This window comes from Dermacentor silvarum, chromosome 11, assembly GCF_013339745.2.
Source record: "Dermacentor silvarum isolate Dsil-2018 chromosome 11, BIME_Dsil_1.4, whole genome shotgun sequence".
Lineage (NCBI taxonomy): Eukaryota > Metazoa > Arthropoda > Arachnida > Ixodida > Ixodidae > Dermacentor > Dermacentor silvarum.
Window position 1 is genome coordinate 102,209,816 of NC_051164.1, and position 19,339 is coordinate 102,229,154.

Below are 19,339 nucleotides of genomic sequence, written 5' to 3' on the forward strand. Positions count from 1 at the left end.
ACTCCCGAGCTAAAGCTTCCTAATAAGCAGCTTGGCCAAAATATAACTTTGTTTTCTTCTTCCTTCCTCCAAAGTTATGTCAGGCACCGCACACACAACGCACTCGCATATAACTGTTGTATATTAGTGAGCAGTAACAACAATATTTCCCAAGAGCGGGGGATTCATGGCTATATGTTCACAAAGCGATAACGAACTTCCCCAGCAACTGCGACGCACGGCAATCATATCTCTTGCGCTGACACGTACATTTTGCGAGTATCTTCTATACAAGTTAGCTTTCTACTGCAAGCACGCAACACACGAGCACCACGTACTACAATGTAGGAAATAGATAAGCAGACTCGCTTACCTATCACACAAAATACACATGTCGCTCAATTACCGCAGCTACCTAGAAATGTAAACGCACTGGGTACTTCCAGCCTTCCTTCTTCTCTTGCGTTCTTTCTTAGTGTTGCTTTCGCAATGACGAGTACAATATCCTTAGTGGCCGTTCACAAAAAAAAAAACCTGGTTTTTTGCCACGATCTGGCACTGGTGCACCGCAAGTGCACGTAACTTTCGCAGTTGCCAGATTTTCGCTTGCTTGCTTGGGTGTGCGTATAATGTAGCCAAAAGATCTTTGTGTTTCAATTTTGAGCCTGTTGTTTGCAAAAGGCATTCCGAGTGACAAAACGCTGTACATGCATGTGTACTGATGCTAGTGGCAGCTGGTAGAGGTCGCTCAGAAGTATTATGCTGATCCGTTGAACGCGCACTGACACGAGGTGATGACATAGAGTATGTAGGTAATATGCACTGACGGTCATCGATGTCGTCATAATGTTGCAAAGCCAGTCAGGCGAAAATCTGCGCGTTACCTAGATCCGCCTCTGCGGATCTAGGTAGCGGATCTACAGCCATGCGGCAGCTGTAAGAAGAGCTACAAAATGGCGCACGTGACGACATGTGAACACTCCCTATAGAGTAAGAAGTGGTGCCGTTGCAGCGACGAACCCCCCCCCCCCCCCCCTCCCTGTTTCCTACCTTGAAATTATTTTTCCAGACTCGCTAACTCAACCTAAAGGGTCGTCGTTATGGTTTACTGCTACGAGTTAGAGGGATCATGGCCTTTGTACAGCTGGCTAGCTCATAAACGTAGACAAAGAAGGCATGAAGAAAGATAAACACGATAGAGGAAATCACAGAAGTCTATAGGCAGAAGAAAGACCACTAGAAAAAAAGTTGCGTGCATTGACTTACAAGAGACTAGTGTATAATCCGCGCTGAGTATACGCAGGGATAATAAAGGCGGTGGTAAAGTTGGAACAAAAAAAAAAATAGGCAAGATAGGCAGTGTTATGTGGAAGTTTACAGGCATTCCCACGTTCAAAGCAAAACAGGACATAATGTTCAAGCTAACGGGATGGCTAATTACTTAGAACTGATAACGCGTTTTTTTTTTTCAGTTATATACGATTTTGGCATAGTGGGCTCTCCAGCAGCCAAACCTTCGATGCTATAGCAGGTAATAAAGGACGACATTTGCGTCTGTTCTGCCTTTCTAGATGCAAAATGAAGTCTGCGTCACCGCTGACGGCGCCACGAAGTGAGAAACAAGCGCATTCTCATCCGCAAAACCAACCTTCTTGATGACTCATGTCCCTATTCCACCTTGTGTAATATCTTTTGAGCAGTCTAACGCTGTTTTTAATACTCCCATCAACAGCAGCGATAAAACTTAACACTGTATACCATTTTCTGCAGTATCACTGCAGCATTTGTCCTTCGCTCAATGCGACAACAACAAACAAAAAAAAGAGAAAAAAAGAAACAAGAAAAAGCACAGCAATAAAATGTCCATTCTTCTTTTCTTCATCTTGCTTGGCTCAGGCAATTACGTGTCCAGCTCGGCGATTTCGTCCCTAATGTTGCTCTTTGCACGCTCCTCGTATTTCCTCCGGAAAGGCTCTGTCGAGAAGATGTTGGGAATTTGCAGGAAAGACCGCAGTACCTGCGAAATATCGACGCGAAAGCACAGTTATTGCGCGCAGGTTGTCCCAACGTGAAATTATTATTATTATTATTATTATTATTATTATTATTATTATTATTATTATTATTATTATTATTATTATTATTATTATTATTATTATTATTATTATTATTATTATTAGCTCAAAGTAGCACAAACCAAATGCTGTTGGCCCTAATAGACGAAATTAGGGATGTAAAAACGAACTTGGAATCACTGCCGGCTCTCCATGTTAAGGTCGATTCTCTGCTGCTTAATGCTGATTTTATGAAGGTATCGAAAACTGTCTTTGACCTCGAAGATTCAGTAACCTTTTTGTCTAAAGAGCACGACGTAACAAGAGAACAGTTGAAGTCTCCTGAGGAGGCCATGCTGGCTCGAGACAAAGAAATTCATGAACTGAAGACAACAGTTCACTCACAGGCGGCATTGCTGAAGCAGTTACGCCCACAACAAAATGAGTAGGAACAATACAGCAGGGAAAAAAAACCTAGAAATCCATGGTTTGCCAGCGCGGCGAAATGATGATCTTGAAGCAGAGCTATGCGCTCTTGCAGAGAAGATGGAACTGAGTCACTTCTCAAGTGTCGGTGTTACCGCCGTACACCGCCTTCCAGCGAGGTCTGAGTCGATTCACTGGTCCTTGTTCGCTTTGCGACAGTAGCAATCGGAGAAAGCTGGTTTAAGGCGCGTTTGAAACTTCGGCAGCTCTATGAAGCTAACTTACTGCCAAAGCTGCTTTTTCAATGATAACCTTATCAAAGAGAACCGCCACTTCTGACGAGCACGTTCAGCCGCCAAAGCCAAAAAGTATGAGTTTGTCTGGGTGACGGGTGGCAAACTCTTCGCAAAAAAGAGATGAAACCTCGCACCTTATTCGTGTGAACTGTGAAGAGGATGTTGAGAAAATTGAATGAACGAGTCCGTAATAAACACCGAATGTTTCCACTGAATTTCCAAACTTTGATACTTTCAAAGCCAGCTTTGGCCGAAACTGCGGGTCAGAATTTTCTTTGGGTAATATTACCATTCGCATCTTGTGCAAGTATTGGTATGAATTTAAGGCTATCGCAAAGGATGCGGTTGGATTCGTGGACGTCTTTGTAGTCACTGAAATTAATATTCCTTGTTCCAGTGTTGATTTTTTTAATGGTTACAGTGCCAGTTTCATGACGCGCTCGCAACGCCGAAGTGGTGAAATCGCTGTTTTTCTAAGCGACCACTATTCCGCATCTCAACTTGATATAAATTTTACGCATGCTGATTGCCTAGCTTTAAGAATCAACGATCCGCAATTTCCTCATAATCAGCTGGCCAGCTACCACCCGCCATCGTACAGCGTATAAGCCGTTTTGTACTAGAATTAGAAATGTTTTACCCCGTTTTTATTGGTGACGACCACATCTGCATTGCGGGTGATCTGAATATCGATACTTTGTGGTACTCGAGCACGGTGGATAGGATTGTTTCCAGTGAAAGCTCTACCTATATAAGCTTTTCCCGGCGCCACGTCCACCAGCATAAACTTCAGAGCAAACAGTGATAACATGTAAAATATGAAAACATAAAACAATAAGATATTGGACACTACAGTGTGTTCTGTGTTAGCGCTATTTACTACCAAATACTGTACAAACTTTAGCTCAGATATAGTCACATTATTGCTGTGTAAAACTTGGTACTTAAGAAACGCTGCTTTCGGGTGTTTTACGGCGCTATTTATGACTTTTGAGATCTTGATAATTATGTATCTGGTAAATGTCGATTGCTGACTTTTAATTAGCAATCATTCATAGCGCAGATTACAAAAAAAATCTATAGATTGACTAATGTACGGAAATGATAGCAATGGAAATGTTGGTCACGTTCACAGTGCTCCGTTCATTTTGATACAAGAGCTCCATTTTGCTACAGGGGCGTCATAGAGTAAAGGCCAAATATTTTTACGTCCTTTAGAATCGGCAAATGTTTTCATGGCTCGCTACTTCAACGTACTGCGCGAAATTACATGCACCGGCCGCCTCTAACCTACCTTTGACCGAAGGCTCTTGTAGACGGCGTCGGGAACAAAACTGTACTCCAGGCGCACCTTTTCCGTGTAGTCTTTGTATTCTGTAAGAAGCGAAAGAGAGAGAGGAAAGAGGTCTGAAAGTTCACTACAGAATCGACGAAAAACCTGCGGCGCCGTAGATGAGCCAGACATTTCCTCGAGAGACGTTTCGGCTCCCAAGGGCTTTGCTCACAATTGCGACAGCAAAAGTTTTAACGTATAATATAAGTATAAAAGTGCGCTTTATAATTAGGAGTGGATTAGGATGCCATTTGAGTGTTCGCTGAAACACCCTACTCGATAGCATGGACGTACTTCCTCCCAGTTCAAGCTACATACTTACGAAGGCGGAGTGTAACTATTTATGCGAACGCGACAGCCCGTTAGCGATCGAATATGAAGAGTGTGTGCGTAAATGACGGACCTGATAATGAGATAGGGATTTTAAAAGTACAAGTGCGAGGAAGCGAGTGTTGATGCCGTCAGCATAAATTTAAATGTGAACAGGAAAGTAATTACATCGGAGCACCAGTTAGATTAAAAGTAATTACATGAAAGTAACGCGTAATTTCATGGAAGTAGGAGGAAGAGGTGGAAAGAAACGGAGAAGGCGGGGATTATATGGAAGTATCTCGTGCAATCGCTCTGTAGCCGGCTTTGAAGCCCGGAGTAGTCCAAAGTGTACGTTTCGGAGTCTGCAATAAGCCACTGTTAGAAGCTCAGGTGAAACTGGAAACTGAGCAACTCGTTGGCATAGTTTCGGAATCGTTCGCATTTCAATTCACGCTGATGTAGTACGTGTGAGTGAGTGAGTACACGTGAGGAAGTGAGTTGGTTCTCAAGAGTTGACTCACCGGTGGGGCTGCTCCCCAGCACGCACATGTCAAAGTCGAGGAAGAAGTGCTTGTCCTCTCGGCCGTACATTCCTTCCTGCTTGTGTTCCTCCGTGCTGTGCAACTTCGTCAGCTGGATCAACTCCGTCACCGACAGGTACAGCTCCGAGTCCTGCGCATGCGTGCGGGAAGGCAGCAACGTGAGAGGCGTGCTCATTCTTTATCCGCTGTCATCGGAAAAAGCAGGAGATCATGGAGAGGGGCCGATTTAGTTCCATTTTAAGCAGGTGGACAGATATGTGGCCTCTGAGATCTCGCACGAGCTGCGTGCGCTACCTCGGAGGCCCCAATAGGCCCACGGAGTTTGTCTACTAAACTTACTAGAGGGAAATCTGGCTCAGCGATCTGTCAGCTCCACGATGAGAATGATGGTTATAGTACATGGATTTGTCTGGTCTTCGTAGCTGTGGCTTTGTCCGCTACGCGATATTTGCCTTTATTGTCCTAAATTGCGAAGCAATATATCATTTTTTTAAACTCAGAAGGAAATAAAGTATATGTTTACTCCCCTCAAACTAATAATCTCGCAAGACACAGCATCAATACCGCAATATCTAGTTGGAAATGATAAGTCTTCAACGTCACAAATATGTTTGCAGCCAGAAGGACGAAGTTTAGGCAAGTAAATGCACTATCATTGCCATGCTGGCTGGACCATGCAACTGCCGGGGTACTGTTCTGGAAATTATCAAATTTGGTAATGACAGAATATTGAGCCAATGAGAGAGATCGTAAATCAGAGCCAATCAGATGAATCAGGTGATGGTTATTTTATATAGTTCATCGAAACTAGCGACAACGCTGCCCTCATAGTGCTGTCACGCTCCACAGCCTGTTTGAAGGCGCTGTGTGATTTTAAACACAAACCTTCACAAGGTATCGCGTCAAACACCAGTGCTCCCTGCTGCATTAATGTATCGCTGTCGTATACGGCGACGCGCACGCGTAACTGTAAAACTCTAGAATTACTAGCCAATGCCGGTAAACGAGCACCGTACAAAGTCAGACGCCATATTCTCTATCAAACACTTCCTAAATGCAATCGAACTCCCCTTCATTGAACGCCTTTACTACAACATGATCGGTATAACGAAGGAAACACCACGGCCCGGCCAGCCCTCTATCCTTACACTTGTATAGTGAGCGTCACTACCACGAAGACTTTTATAAGGAATTTACCTGTTTAGCGAAATGATACACGCGTCCCGTAGCTTTGCATTGGCACCAGGTTCAAGTCTCGTCAAGACACTGACGAGGATTCGGCTGTAGAGATATTAAGCTATTCATTGTGTCACTGCCGAGATTTCCAAATGAGTGCTCTCTCGCCTTGTTCTATAAAGATTCCCTGTCGCCCTCAACAATATCGAATAAGCGGCGGTAAATTGCTCCGTGAAGATGTGCTTGCAGAACACAAAATCTGATTCTTCAAAGTAAACATCTTGGTATGATCAGAATAATGTTTGATGTTGAGTATGTTTCAGCACGCTTGTTTTGCCTTATTTGGTGTTCCGATTTAGGGACGTGACCTTTAAAACGAAGTGACTTGTATAACGAAGGATATTCCGGGTCCCACTTACTTCGTCGTAAAGGCGTTCGACTGTACATGCTTTTCGCTGCGCGTTCATCAGTTAAGTCACAAAAAGTGGATGTGACGAATGAAGTGGCGCGCAGGTATCATCGTCGTTCCAATCACGTCGTATAGTTTTCGAGCACATCGACGTCGCTTCGCCGAGGCGTCGCACTAACCGTTACGTCACGCAGGTCTGAAATCGCCGCGGAACGTTATTGACCATGAATGCAATTCCAGGGGGCTGGGAAACTGGAATGGCCTTCCCGCTTCAACAGTTCGTGAGAACCCCCTTCATTTTAAAACGCATCACCGAAGAACTAACTTATGTTAAGTAAAATGAACGCACGCACCCCTCATGTAAAACCTCTTCGTGGGCCTTTGAGGTATCAGAAATAAAGTCACACACCGTGGGTATTCGGGCCTCCTCGGCGAACCGCCGGAAGGCCTCGATGCACCGCTCCTCGTTATCCTGGGACTTGGGATCGTACTCGAGGCTGCATTGTGGGAAACACGTGACGACTCGTGTGAGAGACTCGTACAATGTGGGAGAAGCGATGACTCGGCGAAAGAAACATCGCCGCCAAAGAACGTGATACAGTGGGGTTATAAGGAAGGAAGGAAAGAGTGGAGAAGGACAGGCAGGGAGGTAAACCAGTTTAGCGCAACCGGTTTGCTACCCTACACATGGGAGCGGGATGAGGGGGAATGTAAGACGAGGAGGAGAGAGCGAGAGCACACAGCACAGCATACACATCGTCAGTCACAGTTCGTCATTCTTGCGTGGTACGTGACGTGAGGTTATAAGAAAAACAAGCAACTACTGGGGCAAATCGAAGATAGAGGCGTTGGACGTCGTATCGAGGACAGATGTGTACATAACAGCAGTTAAATGGTTTCGTCGCATGCACCTACATAAGTCGCACGTCGGGCTATCGGCCATTCCACTACGGTAGGAGAAAGTGCTCGCAAACGTCACTCCCTTCCATAAGCGGTACGTTGCTTCGCAGCGGGACTTTACCCCGGCTTGGCTCGCGATCACTTTCTGAGTGAAAGGCACTCGGACCGTAGGAACATGTGTCGCTGGCACCAAAAGCTTTTCATAAAATAGTACTCTTCTTACATTCTTTTAATACGTGATATTTAGGATATGTGGGTGCCCTTAGGCGGCACCGGCTACTCCTTTTCTGACAGAACACGTATTTACTAAATATAACAAACCAGCACTTAACAAACGAAAGGTAACGAAAAAGCTGGCAGATCCCACGCCCTGTGGGAATCGATGTTATGCGAAGCAGTATGCGGGGAGCCTACAAGTTAACCACCATAAGAGCACCAAGAAGTAGGCGGCTGTTTCATGACTTACATGACACGCATGTCATGACATTCATGTCATGACCTATTTACATTCCTCATGCACTCTTCTCATGCTGTGCCAATTTTGGTACCTATCAAGTTAACGAAACGATCATGAGCACACCAACACGTAGGCGGTTAGATAGATGGATGATAGATGGATGATAGATGGATGATAGATGGATGATAGATGGATGATAGATGGATGATAGATGGATGATAGATGGATGATAGATGGATGATAGATGGATGATAGATGGATGATAGATGGATGATAGATGGATGATAGATGGATGATAGATGGATGATAGATGGATGATAGATGGATTATAGATGGATTATAGATGGATTATAGATGGATGATAGATGGATGATAGATAGATAGATACTCTCAGAGTGACAAATGTTCGCCAAGAAATGCTTCGCATTTAAGTCACACAGTCAGGTGACGTAAATGCACTGAAACAGTTCACACAAATCTCATTAAAAAATGTGAACATAAAGTCGTCTCGCAAAATGTAGAAAAGTGACAACACATTAGAAAGGAAGGTCAAGTACACCGGCCTGAGTGACTATTGATAGGTCGCCCTGTGTATCCTCCCCCGTGTCCGCAGGTTCATTCTCTTGCTACTTTTATTTTTCTATTCATGCTCTTTCTATTCCCGCTTTCCCTTACCTCACTGTGGGGTAGCCAACCGCACGCTGTTTGTTTTCCCCTCCTTCTATCTATCTATCTATCTATCTATCTATCTATCTATCTATCTATCTCGGGGCAGATTCACATATTCAGCCTATGGGAAGATAAGAACGCTTTAGGCATGCGACAGGAAGTTGACGAGTGACGATAGGGGCCGTCACTTGCGTGTTCTTCTTTCTGGGGTTTTACGTGCCAAAACCAGTTCTGATTATGAGGCACGTCATAGTGGAGAGCTCTAGATTAATTTTGACCACCTGGGGTTATTTAACGTGCACTACAGCGCAAGCACACGGGCATTTTTGCATTTCGCCTCCATCGAAATGCGGCAGCCGCGGCCGGGATTTTATCCCGAGATCTCGTGCTCAGCAGGCGCAACGCCTTAGCTGACTGAGCCACCGCGGCGGGTGACTCTTAACCTTTGTCGCTCGATAATATACTTTAGGAGACTCTTCAAGTACATAGTAGTAGTCATAGTAGACATTATTCAAGTAGTAGTCGAACAGGGAATGTCTCGGGGTGGAGAGCCAACGCTTCGACAAGAGCAAGTGTGGAAATGTCGACTGCAGCTTGATTGAGATAGACCTTCTCCGACCACCGCTATTATTCTCTTCAAATTTCCGTTTTCCCGTGAACGTCTCTTCGTGTTGTTTAGATTGCGGCAATTAACTGTGTGGAAACTTGCGGTCATACGCGAGGGCGTTTCAAAATGTTTACTAAATTTATATGTTAAAAAAGGCAATTAGATGGCCTCCAAGATTGTGCGACCTGTGCGCGCAATCTCGGAGGCCGTAGCAAGTGGTTCCTGGTTACGCGAACGATCGGGAGATGGCGCCATCATCTCGTGCGATGTTTCGCGTCCGCATTCTCCGTCTCCGCGACCCTCCTCCTCTGTGAACTTCGAGCAAACGAAATATCAAGTTGCGCTTGGCTACAATGGTTAGAGTGGTCTACAATATAGCCTGGCCGTCCGCCTCATCTGCTCTCCCGTCTCTACATTCTTTACTCCTATCGCCGTGTAGCCAAATTATACAGAATGTCGCTGTCCGTTTTCGGTTGTGACTTCTAGTTGACGTTGCAGTGGTTAAAGATGACCTCACTCCCCTGATCCGAAGAACAGCCCCGTAAATGGGTTTAATAACTACAGACTAGAACCTTGCGACTGCAATCGATGCCTGGAAGCCTGAAGAAAACTAACACTAAACGCATAGTGGGAAAATATCGAGATGTCTTTTGGGGACACTCAAGGAACACGTACTCCTCGCAAAAGTTCAGCGTTCTATCGCTCACTAAACGAGACATAACGAAACAGCTTCTAGAGTTGTAGTCCCACGAGGATAGTGGAACCGTATTGTGTAAGCCAAAAAGCCGGCGAGAACCCGCACAGACCGGGTTAATTTTGCGGCATTAGCCGTATAGACCCATGCAGCAAGCCGCTAATGCTAAGACGAACAAGTGACTCGCTTAACAAACCCTTAAAGGAGCTCGAGTGCATTCTTTTCCTAGTAATAACAAGAACACGCGACAATAGCGCTTGCCACATGTAAGCTATAGTGCTTGGGCTGGCACCATAAAGAAGTACCACCTTTCGACTTTGGTGAACATTATACACCACCACTAAATTGACAAAGTAGCGGAGTTGATTGATTCGTGATGTTCCGCGTCATAAAGAAACATGGGACCATGAGAGACCCCGTAATGGAGCACTCCGGCTTAATTTTAAACAGGTGGAATTCTTTACCGCTCACCTAACTCTAAGTACACGAACGTTTTTTTGAGAAGTCTCCGTTTTGCATTTGACACGGGGTGTTTTACAAATGTGGCGAGCGTTGAAGCCTGTCCTGTATTCGTCGACTGCTAAGAAGACAGCTTTTATCCCCAAGTCTTGGAATGCATTTGGAACATGTCTTTGCTATTTGACGTAAACTCGCGCCGACAAAACGTACTCAGCACAGACAAACATTAAATGCATATCGCAACACTTTGCGCACCCGAACCGAAAATAAGCACGACATGACCTCCTTTAGGTGCAAAAGAAAAACAAAAAAAAAAAAAAAAACAAAGCATGACTAGCTTCCTCGTGCGCAAGCGCATTTTCCGCCGAGCTTTCAGGCCGGCTGCTCGGCCGCTATCTTGTTTCAAAAACAAAACATCCCGTATTGTTCTTGACTTCGATGTTGCCTACTCAAAGCTGTCTTCTTTGACCGTTTCATCACAGTTGGAACAAGACGTAAGATGACCGCGGTCTGCTTTGCAGTCTAAATTAGCCGTCTATACGGCGAGTATTACAACGCAGCGACGTGATGCTATTTAGGACATCGTCAAATTCCGTCACCTTATCGAACTCCGCTATTTTTAGCGTTTTGGGCCAATCCCAGAAAAGCTGTAGCAGGCCTGTGAGCCAATCAGAATAGACAAGACGGTGAATTCGACTGTGGCGGAATTTGACAGTATCTAGAGTAGCACCCATAGTCTGATGGTGGTGGTGATGATGATGATGATCATAAGATGATGATGATGACGATTGCACTCACTACTGGAAGAAGAGCGCCAGTGCGACGGCCCTTGGGTTGCTCAGGTTGTCGGCGTACTCTGCCAGCAGCTCGGCCATGTGGTCCAGGTGGTCGAGGTTGTGGTGGTGCCGCGAAGGGTCGCCGTACCGCTGCCGGATCAGGCGCCACCAGGAGTCCTGCGTGCTCTCGCTGCAGCTACCGCACGAAGCCTCGTCGCCAGTGGTCACTCGCACCCACAGCTCGTGCGCACGGCACTTGTCGTCGTTGTCGGTCGCCATCACCGGTGGCTCATCCGTACGTCACGCAGTGTCGCGACACTCCCGCTCGAAGACCCTGCATGTATTGTTTGCATTAGTTAATTAAACAATTCACGGACTGTATTCTTGTTTTCTTTTATTCGCTCTGCGCAAGAAACTCTGGAAGCCTCACTCTCCTCCGACACACTGGCGTCACACCAAAGAGATAACTGTGATCAGCTTTCGATGTACCTGATTGTGTATGTTGTGTAAGTGTGGTGCGTTCGGTGTGGCGTCATTTTATACGTCATTTCAGTTCATCTGGAACAGCAGGCTAGGCCGAGCCGATCTGCCTAGGTTTCATTACAGAGCCTCTCTCTCTCTCTCTCAAAATTTGGTACAAATCAATAAAAGAATAGTAGAGACAAAAATAAAGACGCGCCAGATTAACAATCTAGTGTTATAAATAACGAATGCGCCACCGCGGAGGGAGCTTTTGCAGCTTCAGTGAAGGTGAAATTACACTAACACCGTTTTTTCTTTTTTTTTTCTCTCTCTCTCGTTGAACATTACCTCCTCGTTAATCGGTGCCACAACCTCGCATCTGAGCAGCAGAAGGCGATAAACGCAGCGCCATCACAGCTGGAAAGCCGACGGCCGTGGCTTGGATGCTTTTGTTTCAATTCCTAATCGATCGTCGGCTATAAGCCATTCGTTCATCTGGCCATTGTTTTCACTCAATTGCGTCACGTCAGGAAATTAAAATGTTTGGGCTTGCGAAGCATGACAGTCCAATCTCGTGAGCGCGGAATTAAGGTGACGTCTCACTGTTCACAAACATAGGCCCTGATCGGCTTCTGGTTCTGCGACGGTGATATCCCGCTAAATTTATCCAGAAAAAAAGACAAGGACGAGTAGTAGGCGTGGGGTAAAACAGAATTTTAAAAGATGAAGCGCCAACACTGAAAGCACACTAAGAAGGAACAAAGACAGGACAATAAGGCGCTTCCTGTCAGGACAAGCGCCTTGTCCTGTCTTTGTTCCTTCTTAGTGTGCTGTCACTGTTGGCGCTTCATCTTTTGAAAGCTATGCACCAACTAGCCCCACAACGTGTTTTACTGTAAAACAGAAGCCCGCAAATTTTGAACACTTTTCTTCTGTATGTACTTTATCTAAGTTTGCCGTTAGTTATATGAAAAATCATAAGTATTAGTCATGAGGCATTAGGAGCGTATCTTTTATCTGAAAACGTAAAACGAAACTTATTGTACATACGAACAACTTAAAAAATAAAGCTTTTTGTTCCGACGTGGTAGAATGATAAGGCACGTGACCAGAAGTTTCTTGGGGCCGCAGGCTCGCTGCTGTTATCGCGCATGCGAAACCGTCGCGGGACCGGTGACTAAGGTCACGGATTTCCCGGTTGACGGTCGATGTCTGTGCCTCAGAGTTTCCTGCAATTACTAGAGGGAACTCGGGAGCGTCGATCGTTCACCCACCATGGGAATGATGGGAAGTGCATGGATTTGTCTGAACTTCGTACTTGTGGATTCAGACGCTCCTGTGGCTTCGTTTATTACGCTTTAACTGGGCCTAAATTGGAAAAAAAAATTCAAAGCCCTTTATACTTTTTGTAGTGCAGAGGGTAATTAGACTGTGCAAGCACGCTTATAATCGTTGCTAATTGCAGTGATTTCGCTTGTCCATGCATCGGTGGCGTAATGGTTTCACTATCGGGTTTCTGTGCTATAGAGGTCGTGTGTTCGAATCCTGCCTACGGAAAATTTTAATAGTGTTTCTTTAATTATTTATAACGCAGTACTTTCTACGTTATATGAGGGAGAGGCCTTCGTCCTGCAGTGGACATAAAAATCGGCTGATGATGATGATGGCTTTCTTAAAAATTCACTTTGAATTGTCTGTGTGATGCGGCCCCCTTTGGCAGGCAATTAATCATCTCACGATCAGACCGTAGAAACGTCGGGAGAAAAATCAGAAGAGCAAATAGTTTTTTTTAATGGTGTCCCTATAGCGAAAATGTAAGAATCAAAATAACAGTCTACCTAAAAGAACTACACCTTGAAACGCAAGTGCACAGCAAAAATAGGCTGCTTACCTGAAATATCTGCATATTTTGTTAAATGCCAAATAACTGACTTGGTCTGGTTGCGTCGAGCAGACGTAGAACATCAGGGTTTGGGTAAGAGAAAGTATTAAAAAATTAATTAACCATTCTATAAATCTCAAGAATGGCACTTTGGGGCATTTCGAATTGACGCCGCAATAGGAGGCTCCAGATTGGTTTGAACCTTCACAGATTATTTAGGATGTGCAGAAATCTTCTATAAAGTAGCGTCTTCGCCTGCCGGCGCCGTACCAGTGGGTTCGCACTGGTTGTAAATCGAACCCGCCACCTCGTCGATAGCACAACGTCATAGCCGCCATGCTATGATATCTGCGCTGGCTTAATAGGTATTAGTTACTAACAAACTCACAAACGCACCTAGGTAAACCCAAGTACATTTGTGAGGTATGTACGACTCTTATGTGGTAAAATGAAAACGTTACATTGATTCATCGCAGGAATCGGTAGAGCTGTCTTTTGTAATGATGCTACGCAAGCATCCCTTGCTATAGTCTCGTTGCCGTAAGCACTCACTGAGCCGTACTAAGCTTAGGTGCGCAACAACAGTTAGGTTATTTTTGTGCTTCCTCCGGCCACCTTAAGCATAATTCATATCGCTGATACGATAATGGCCTTATTGTCAACGTAGCAGGCAACTCCTACTACACAATAGAAGATAAACGTAAACCGCGACAGGAGAGATAAGATTACTCGTAAGCGACGGCTGCAAGCGCACGTGAACACAAGATATAAGGATGCAGCTTGGGTGTTCTTCCATGGTCATCTTCCACAGACAATGTATGTGACAGGTAACTTTGCCGCAGAAAACCTACGCCAGCTAACTTTACTGTAGAGTAAAGGATGTCAGAGAAAATGTTTTCTTCATATTTTCTTTTCTGATGTTGATTTGCAGCCGGAGTCTATACACGGGACACCAGTTCTATTTTACCTTGTTTTTGCGGTCGAGGAAGAATCGCCCTTACCTAATTACCAGCAACCAGAGCTTAATGTCACAAGAAGGATGTTCAGCTTGTAAAATAATAATAATAATAATAATAATAATAATAATAATAATAATAATAATAATAATAGTAATAGTAATAGTAATAGTAATAGTAATAGTAATAGTAATAGTAATAATAATAATGATAGTAATAGTAATAATAATAATGATAGTAATAGTAATAATAATAATGATAATGATAATAATAATAATAATAGTGATAATGATAATAATAATCAATCAATCAATCAATCATTTATTTATCGTGCCCAGGAACAACCGTGAGGTCTGGGTGCTGGCGCACGTATACATAGAAAAAGAAATACAGCAGGGGAGTATCAGTGAAAAAAAAAAACAATGAATAAAAAATATCAATCTTGAAAAGAAAAGTGTACATACATGTAACCGAAGGCGCAAAATGCATACATAATAAAATGGAGAAGGGAAGTTGAACAATATGGTGAAACTAAGACACAACAACGGAAAGCTGAGAGCAGAACAAAGACAGAGAGTTGTGAAAAATATCAAGGTCATGAAAGTGGGCGTTATAAAGACTCTGTATTCTATGGACGGTTGAGTGTTGGTGGTGACAGGCAGCAACATGGAAAGGTCTGTGTTCTCTGGTGATTTTGCGCGGAATACGAAATGTGATACAACTGAGGAGTTCGGGGCACATGAGGATACCGTGCAGGAGTTTGAAAAGGAAAAGCAGGTCAGCACGATTACGGCGGCAGCTAAGTAAGGGCAATGGCAATAATCCAACAGTGCTAGAGCAGGGCCCAGAGTCCGTGTTTGCAAAGCGGTGATGATATATGCTTAGAAACTTTTTCTGGACCCGATCTATAATGTCACTGTTGGATCTAGAAATGCCATTCCAGACGACCGACGCGTATTCGAGCTGAGGAAGACAGATTGTTGTGTACAACTTGCGGAACGGTGTAGGAGAATTGAATTCTCTCGACAGTCTGCAAACAGAGCCAAGAGTGCGCATGCCCCGCATTGCAACGCGTTTAGTGTGAGCTGAAAAGTGTAAGGTTGTATCAAAAAGTACACCAAGATCATTGATCTCACGGACCTTACACAATGGTACAGAATCTACTGAATAAGAAAAAAGAGATGCTTGCAGTTTTGCGGGTGAAAGTCATGACTTTGGTTTTAGCAGCATTCAAGGTGAGGTTATTATCTGTGCACCATTTAGAAAAAGAAAGCAGGTCAGACTGCAGGATGCGACAGTCATCAACAGTGTGAATTGCCTTAAAGATCTTTATGTCATCAGCATATAGGAGGAATGAAGAATGTCGAATGGCGGAAAGAACGTCATTAATAAAAATTAAAAAAAGGAGTGGTCCTAACACTGATCCTTGAGGAACGCCACTGGTTACCATGTACGATGAAGACGTTTGGCCGTTGACGTTAACAAAACATGATCTACCAATGAGATAACTCCGCAATAGATTTACAATTGACGAGTCAACACCAAAGTGCGTAAGCTTGATGAGAAGCAGTGAGTGGCTTACCACATCAAAAGCTTTACTGAGGTCGCAATATATGGTGTCTACTTGCCCCCTCTGAAGTACCGGCGCGGAGATATGTGTCATGAAGCTTGCGAGATTTGTGATAGTAGAGCGGCCGGTGAGGAATCCATGCTGATTCGGAATCAATGTGTTCTTCACAGTACAAGACAATACGTTGTGAAGAGCAAGCTCAAAAACCTTAGACGTGGCACAGAGAAGAGAAATCGGGCGATAATTTGAGACATCGGTTTTACAGCCAGACTTAAATACAGGAAAAACACGAGCAGTTTTCCACATGTGAGGGAAGGTGGAAGTATTCAGAGAGCTATTAAATATAGATGTCAATACTGGGGCAAATATACCGCTGTACGCTTTTAAGATTGCGGAAGGGATGCCATCAGGACCGCAAGATAGGGAAGGCTTCAAGCGCTTAAGGCATTCGATGATCAGCTTTGCATCAAACAACACAGGACTAGATGTAGGAGCCGTTGTGTGCTGCTGACTGACACCAGCGTTGAAACCTGAAGGCTTATATAAGGAAGAGAAATGGGCAGCAAAACAATCCGCTACTGCTTGGACTTCTACTCCACCAGAGTCGAGCAGGCGAAAACACTCTCCGCGATTACTGGTACGCTTGCGGATATACTTCCAAAATTCCGCCGGCCGGTCGGAGGCGCTCTTCTCCAAGAATGCAATATATGCATCATGATCCCGCTTATAGAGGCGTTTGCAGAGAGTTCGAAAAAAGCGGAATTCTTCTCTCCACTCATTAGGCACAGGAATTCTGGATTTACGGTGCGCGCGATCTTTATGCTTTAGGGCAGTTATAAGTTCAGATGAGAACCAATTGGGATATTTAGAGTGCCTAGGACTGTACTGAGGAATGTATTGGCGCATACCGCTCAAAACAAGCTCTGTAAACTGATCTATTTGGTCATCAACATTAGTTTTATCTGTGACCAGGGACCAATCTCTTTACCTTGTTTTTGCGGTCGAGGAAGAATCGCCCTTACCTAATTACCAGCAACCAGAGCTTAGTGATAATAGTGATATAATAGTGATAATAGTAATAATAATAATAATAATAATAATAATAATAATAATAATAATAATAATAATAATAATAATAATAATAATAATAATAATAATAATAATAATAATAATGCCCAGAACGACAGTGTTCCTTTGTCAGTGACTTCGCACCAAGGAGTGCACTTCCCGTCATCGCTTTTTTTTTTTTTTTTGCGTTCGATAAATACTAATTACGGCGGTCAAACTTTAAAATTCACGTGAGCTACAATATGGAATAGCCTTATACTAGTAATACAAAGCTCGCTCCTACTCTTCACTCATTCCTGAAAAATAATAATTCAATTCATGATAATCTGAAGTTTGCCTTTTCTTGTGTTTCCTTGAAACCATGTGTAACGCAGGACCCGCATTGTTAGTTATCATTTACTATTAGATATTCAGCCATGTACATAGTCTTATTTTATGAATAATTCTTCAAAAGTTCTTGTTTCACATATTTCCAATTGAAATTGTTCTCAGGCTATTAGAATCGTTCGGGAACCTTCAACAGTCTTGTTGCGTCTAGGGAAGCGTCTAAATTGTACATATACTGTTTAAAAACGTCTACAATAAACTTCGAACTTCAGTCTAGGCTTAAGTTAATGGACATCAAACCTATTGTCCTTTGGTGCTTGTCAGTCGGGTACCAGCCACAAGTCCTTGATAGTGGCTCTGATTAAGTTGATTGAAGCGTTTGGAAGGTTTTGCTAAAAGGATTGCCGACTGCGAGGTGTGGCTTGTTTACATTCTGTTGTCCTTATGATACACAATGTTTACTTTCTTACTGCCTTGTTTGCATTTCTTTTTGTTTCGTGCACTTTTCATTACCTTCACTAGGGCCAATCTTCTTCGTAGTTATGAGTCATTACTTGAAGCAACAAATACAGCAGCAACAACTGCGCTGCAGGTCTGGCTGCATTTAAACGCTACACACTGGAAACCATAAATTTAATTGCGCAATTTTTAGGGCAGCGAGAAAGGAGCAAGTTGCAGCGCCGTGTTTCTCGCATGCAGTATTTTGTTGTCTGTTCTGCACAAGACTGTCGTTTCGTAGAGCGAACCCGACCTGGCTTACCTTTATAACCTTTCAAACCGTCGCTAACGGCCCAAGTTGCAGCAGAGCGCGATCCATATGTCTCGCCTCTGTCGCGCCTCCATTCAACGAAAAATGCGCCGAATGTGGCAAGCACACGAATACCTAAGAAGAGGCCGTTTAATGCACACAGCGCAATGCCCAAATAATTCGCAGTCGTTATTCGATATTTGCAGCACCGCAATAATTTTTGTGTTCTGCACCCGGTACAACAGCGCCTACCCCTCCACCCCGTGATGCGAAGAACCTCCTGCTTGAAATACTAGTGCAGTGTAAACTAGGACACGACAAGTGCCTATGAGCGCTGTGGCTGTGCGTTCATGTGCTCCTCTAGTGTCCTCGTCTTGTGTGCGCTATACCAATATTCAACAACAAGCCCGCATCGCAGCCTCCTACTTGTCGCGAAATCGCCAAACACACCGTCAAGGTCGCGCATCTACCAACCACACGGAATCCTATACCCCTCGGTGTATCTCTACGTAATGGATCGCAGAGCTCGTCTCTACACGGTTTTATACGTAGTGCGAAATAGTCAACGCACACATCAGAAAGAAGGACAACGCCGTGTTAGGTCTGTCTTCAATATGTGCACGGATAGTATCTCGCGGCTCGATCGTGCTGTTTGTGCGCGCGTCACCGGATCTCCCAAACTTTTCTCGACGTCTCTTCACGCCACAGGCTGCAGAGGGGGGCGAGCTAATACAAGCCCTGTCCCCCTCCTAGCCCTTTCGCCTTCTTCGTAGGAAAACAAAAATGCGCGAATACTCGCATGCACGCAGGCGGTGGGGTTCAACAGGGCGGAAAAGACTGAACGGTTATTGCCGTAATCCCAGCTGCGTTGTCGCCACGCGCATGCGAAGATTGGTTCTTTCTCTCCCCCCCCCCCCCCCCTACGTATTTGTGTGTGTATCGGTGTGGAGAGGGCGGCTTACCGGTACTCCGAAGGGCGTCCGCCCGATAAGGGTGCTGCTGGATTCCCACTCAGATGGCTGGCATGCTGGCTTGCGCCGCGATGTCGCCGTAGTCGTCGTCACTGCACGCTCGATGCTTGCTCGCTCGCTGGCTGACTGACTCCGACGGCGCAATGGGCCCCCTCGTGGCCCAACCCGGCAACCGCTGGTCAGGACTTCGATCGGGAATCGAGGAGCGCGAAGGAGGGAGGGGATCACACGGCTTCGGGGCCGAAGTGGTTGCCAGACGAGTTTGC

At 44.7% G+C, this 19,339-nt stretch overlaps 2 protein-coding genes across 2 annotated transcripts in view; one reads left to right on the forward strand and one right to left on the reverse strand.

The window, feature by feature from the left end:
* The window catches only part of LOC119433990 (uncharacterized), a 165,286-nt gene that overhangs the window by 7,258 nt on the left and 138,689 nt on the right, over positions 1-19,339 (forward strand). The window lies entirely within an intron of this gene.
* On the reverse strand, positions 1,670-19,266 carry LOC119433991 (uncharacterized). The gene is made up of 6 exons (XM_037701286.2): positions 19,065-19,266; positions 11,112-11,423; positions 6,937-7,024; positions 4,922-5,072; positions 4,050-4,129; positions 1,670-1,996 (listed from the first exon to the last, which is right to left on the reverse strand). Exons 2-6 carry the CDS (start codon positions 11,366-11,368, stop codon positions 1,880-1,882), a joined length of 693 nt encoding a protein of 230 aa, XP_037557214.1. The 5' UTR covers positions 11,369-11,423; positions 19,065-19,266; the 3' UTR covers positions 1,670-1,879.

Bases quoted from the DNA above. Each gene is read 5' to 3' on its own strand.
- LOC119433991 (XM_037701286.2), bottom strand. From the start codon at position 11,368: ATGGCGACCGACAACGACGACAAGTGCCGTGCGCACGAGCTGTGGGTG. The intron at 5,073-6,936 runs GTGTGTGACTTT...ACGCATGCGCAG, and splicing joins AGGAGGCCCGAATACCCACG to GACTCGGAGCTGTACCTGTC. The intron at 4,130-4,921 runs GTGAGTCAACTC...CGCTTCTTACAG, and splicing joins GCTGGGGAGCAGCCCCACCG to AATACAAAGACTACACGGAA.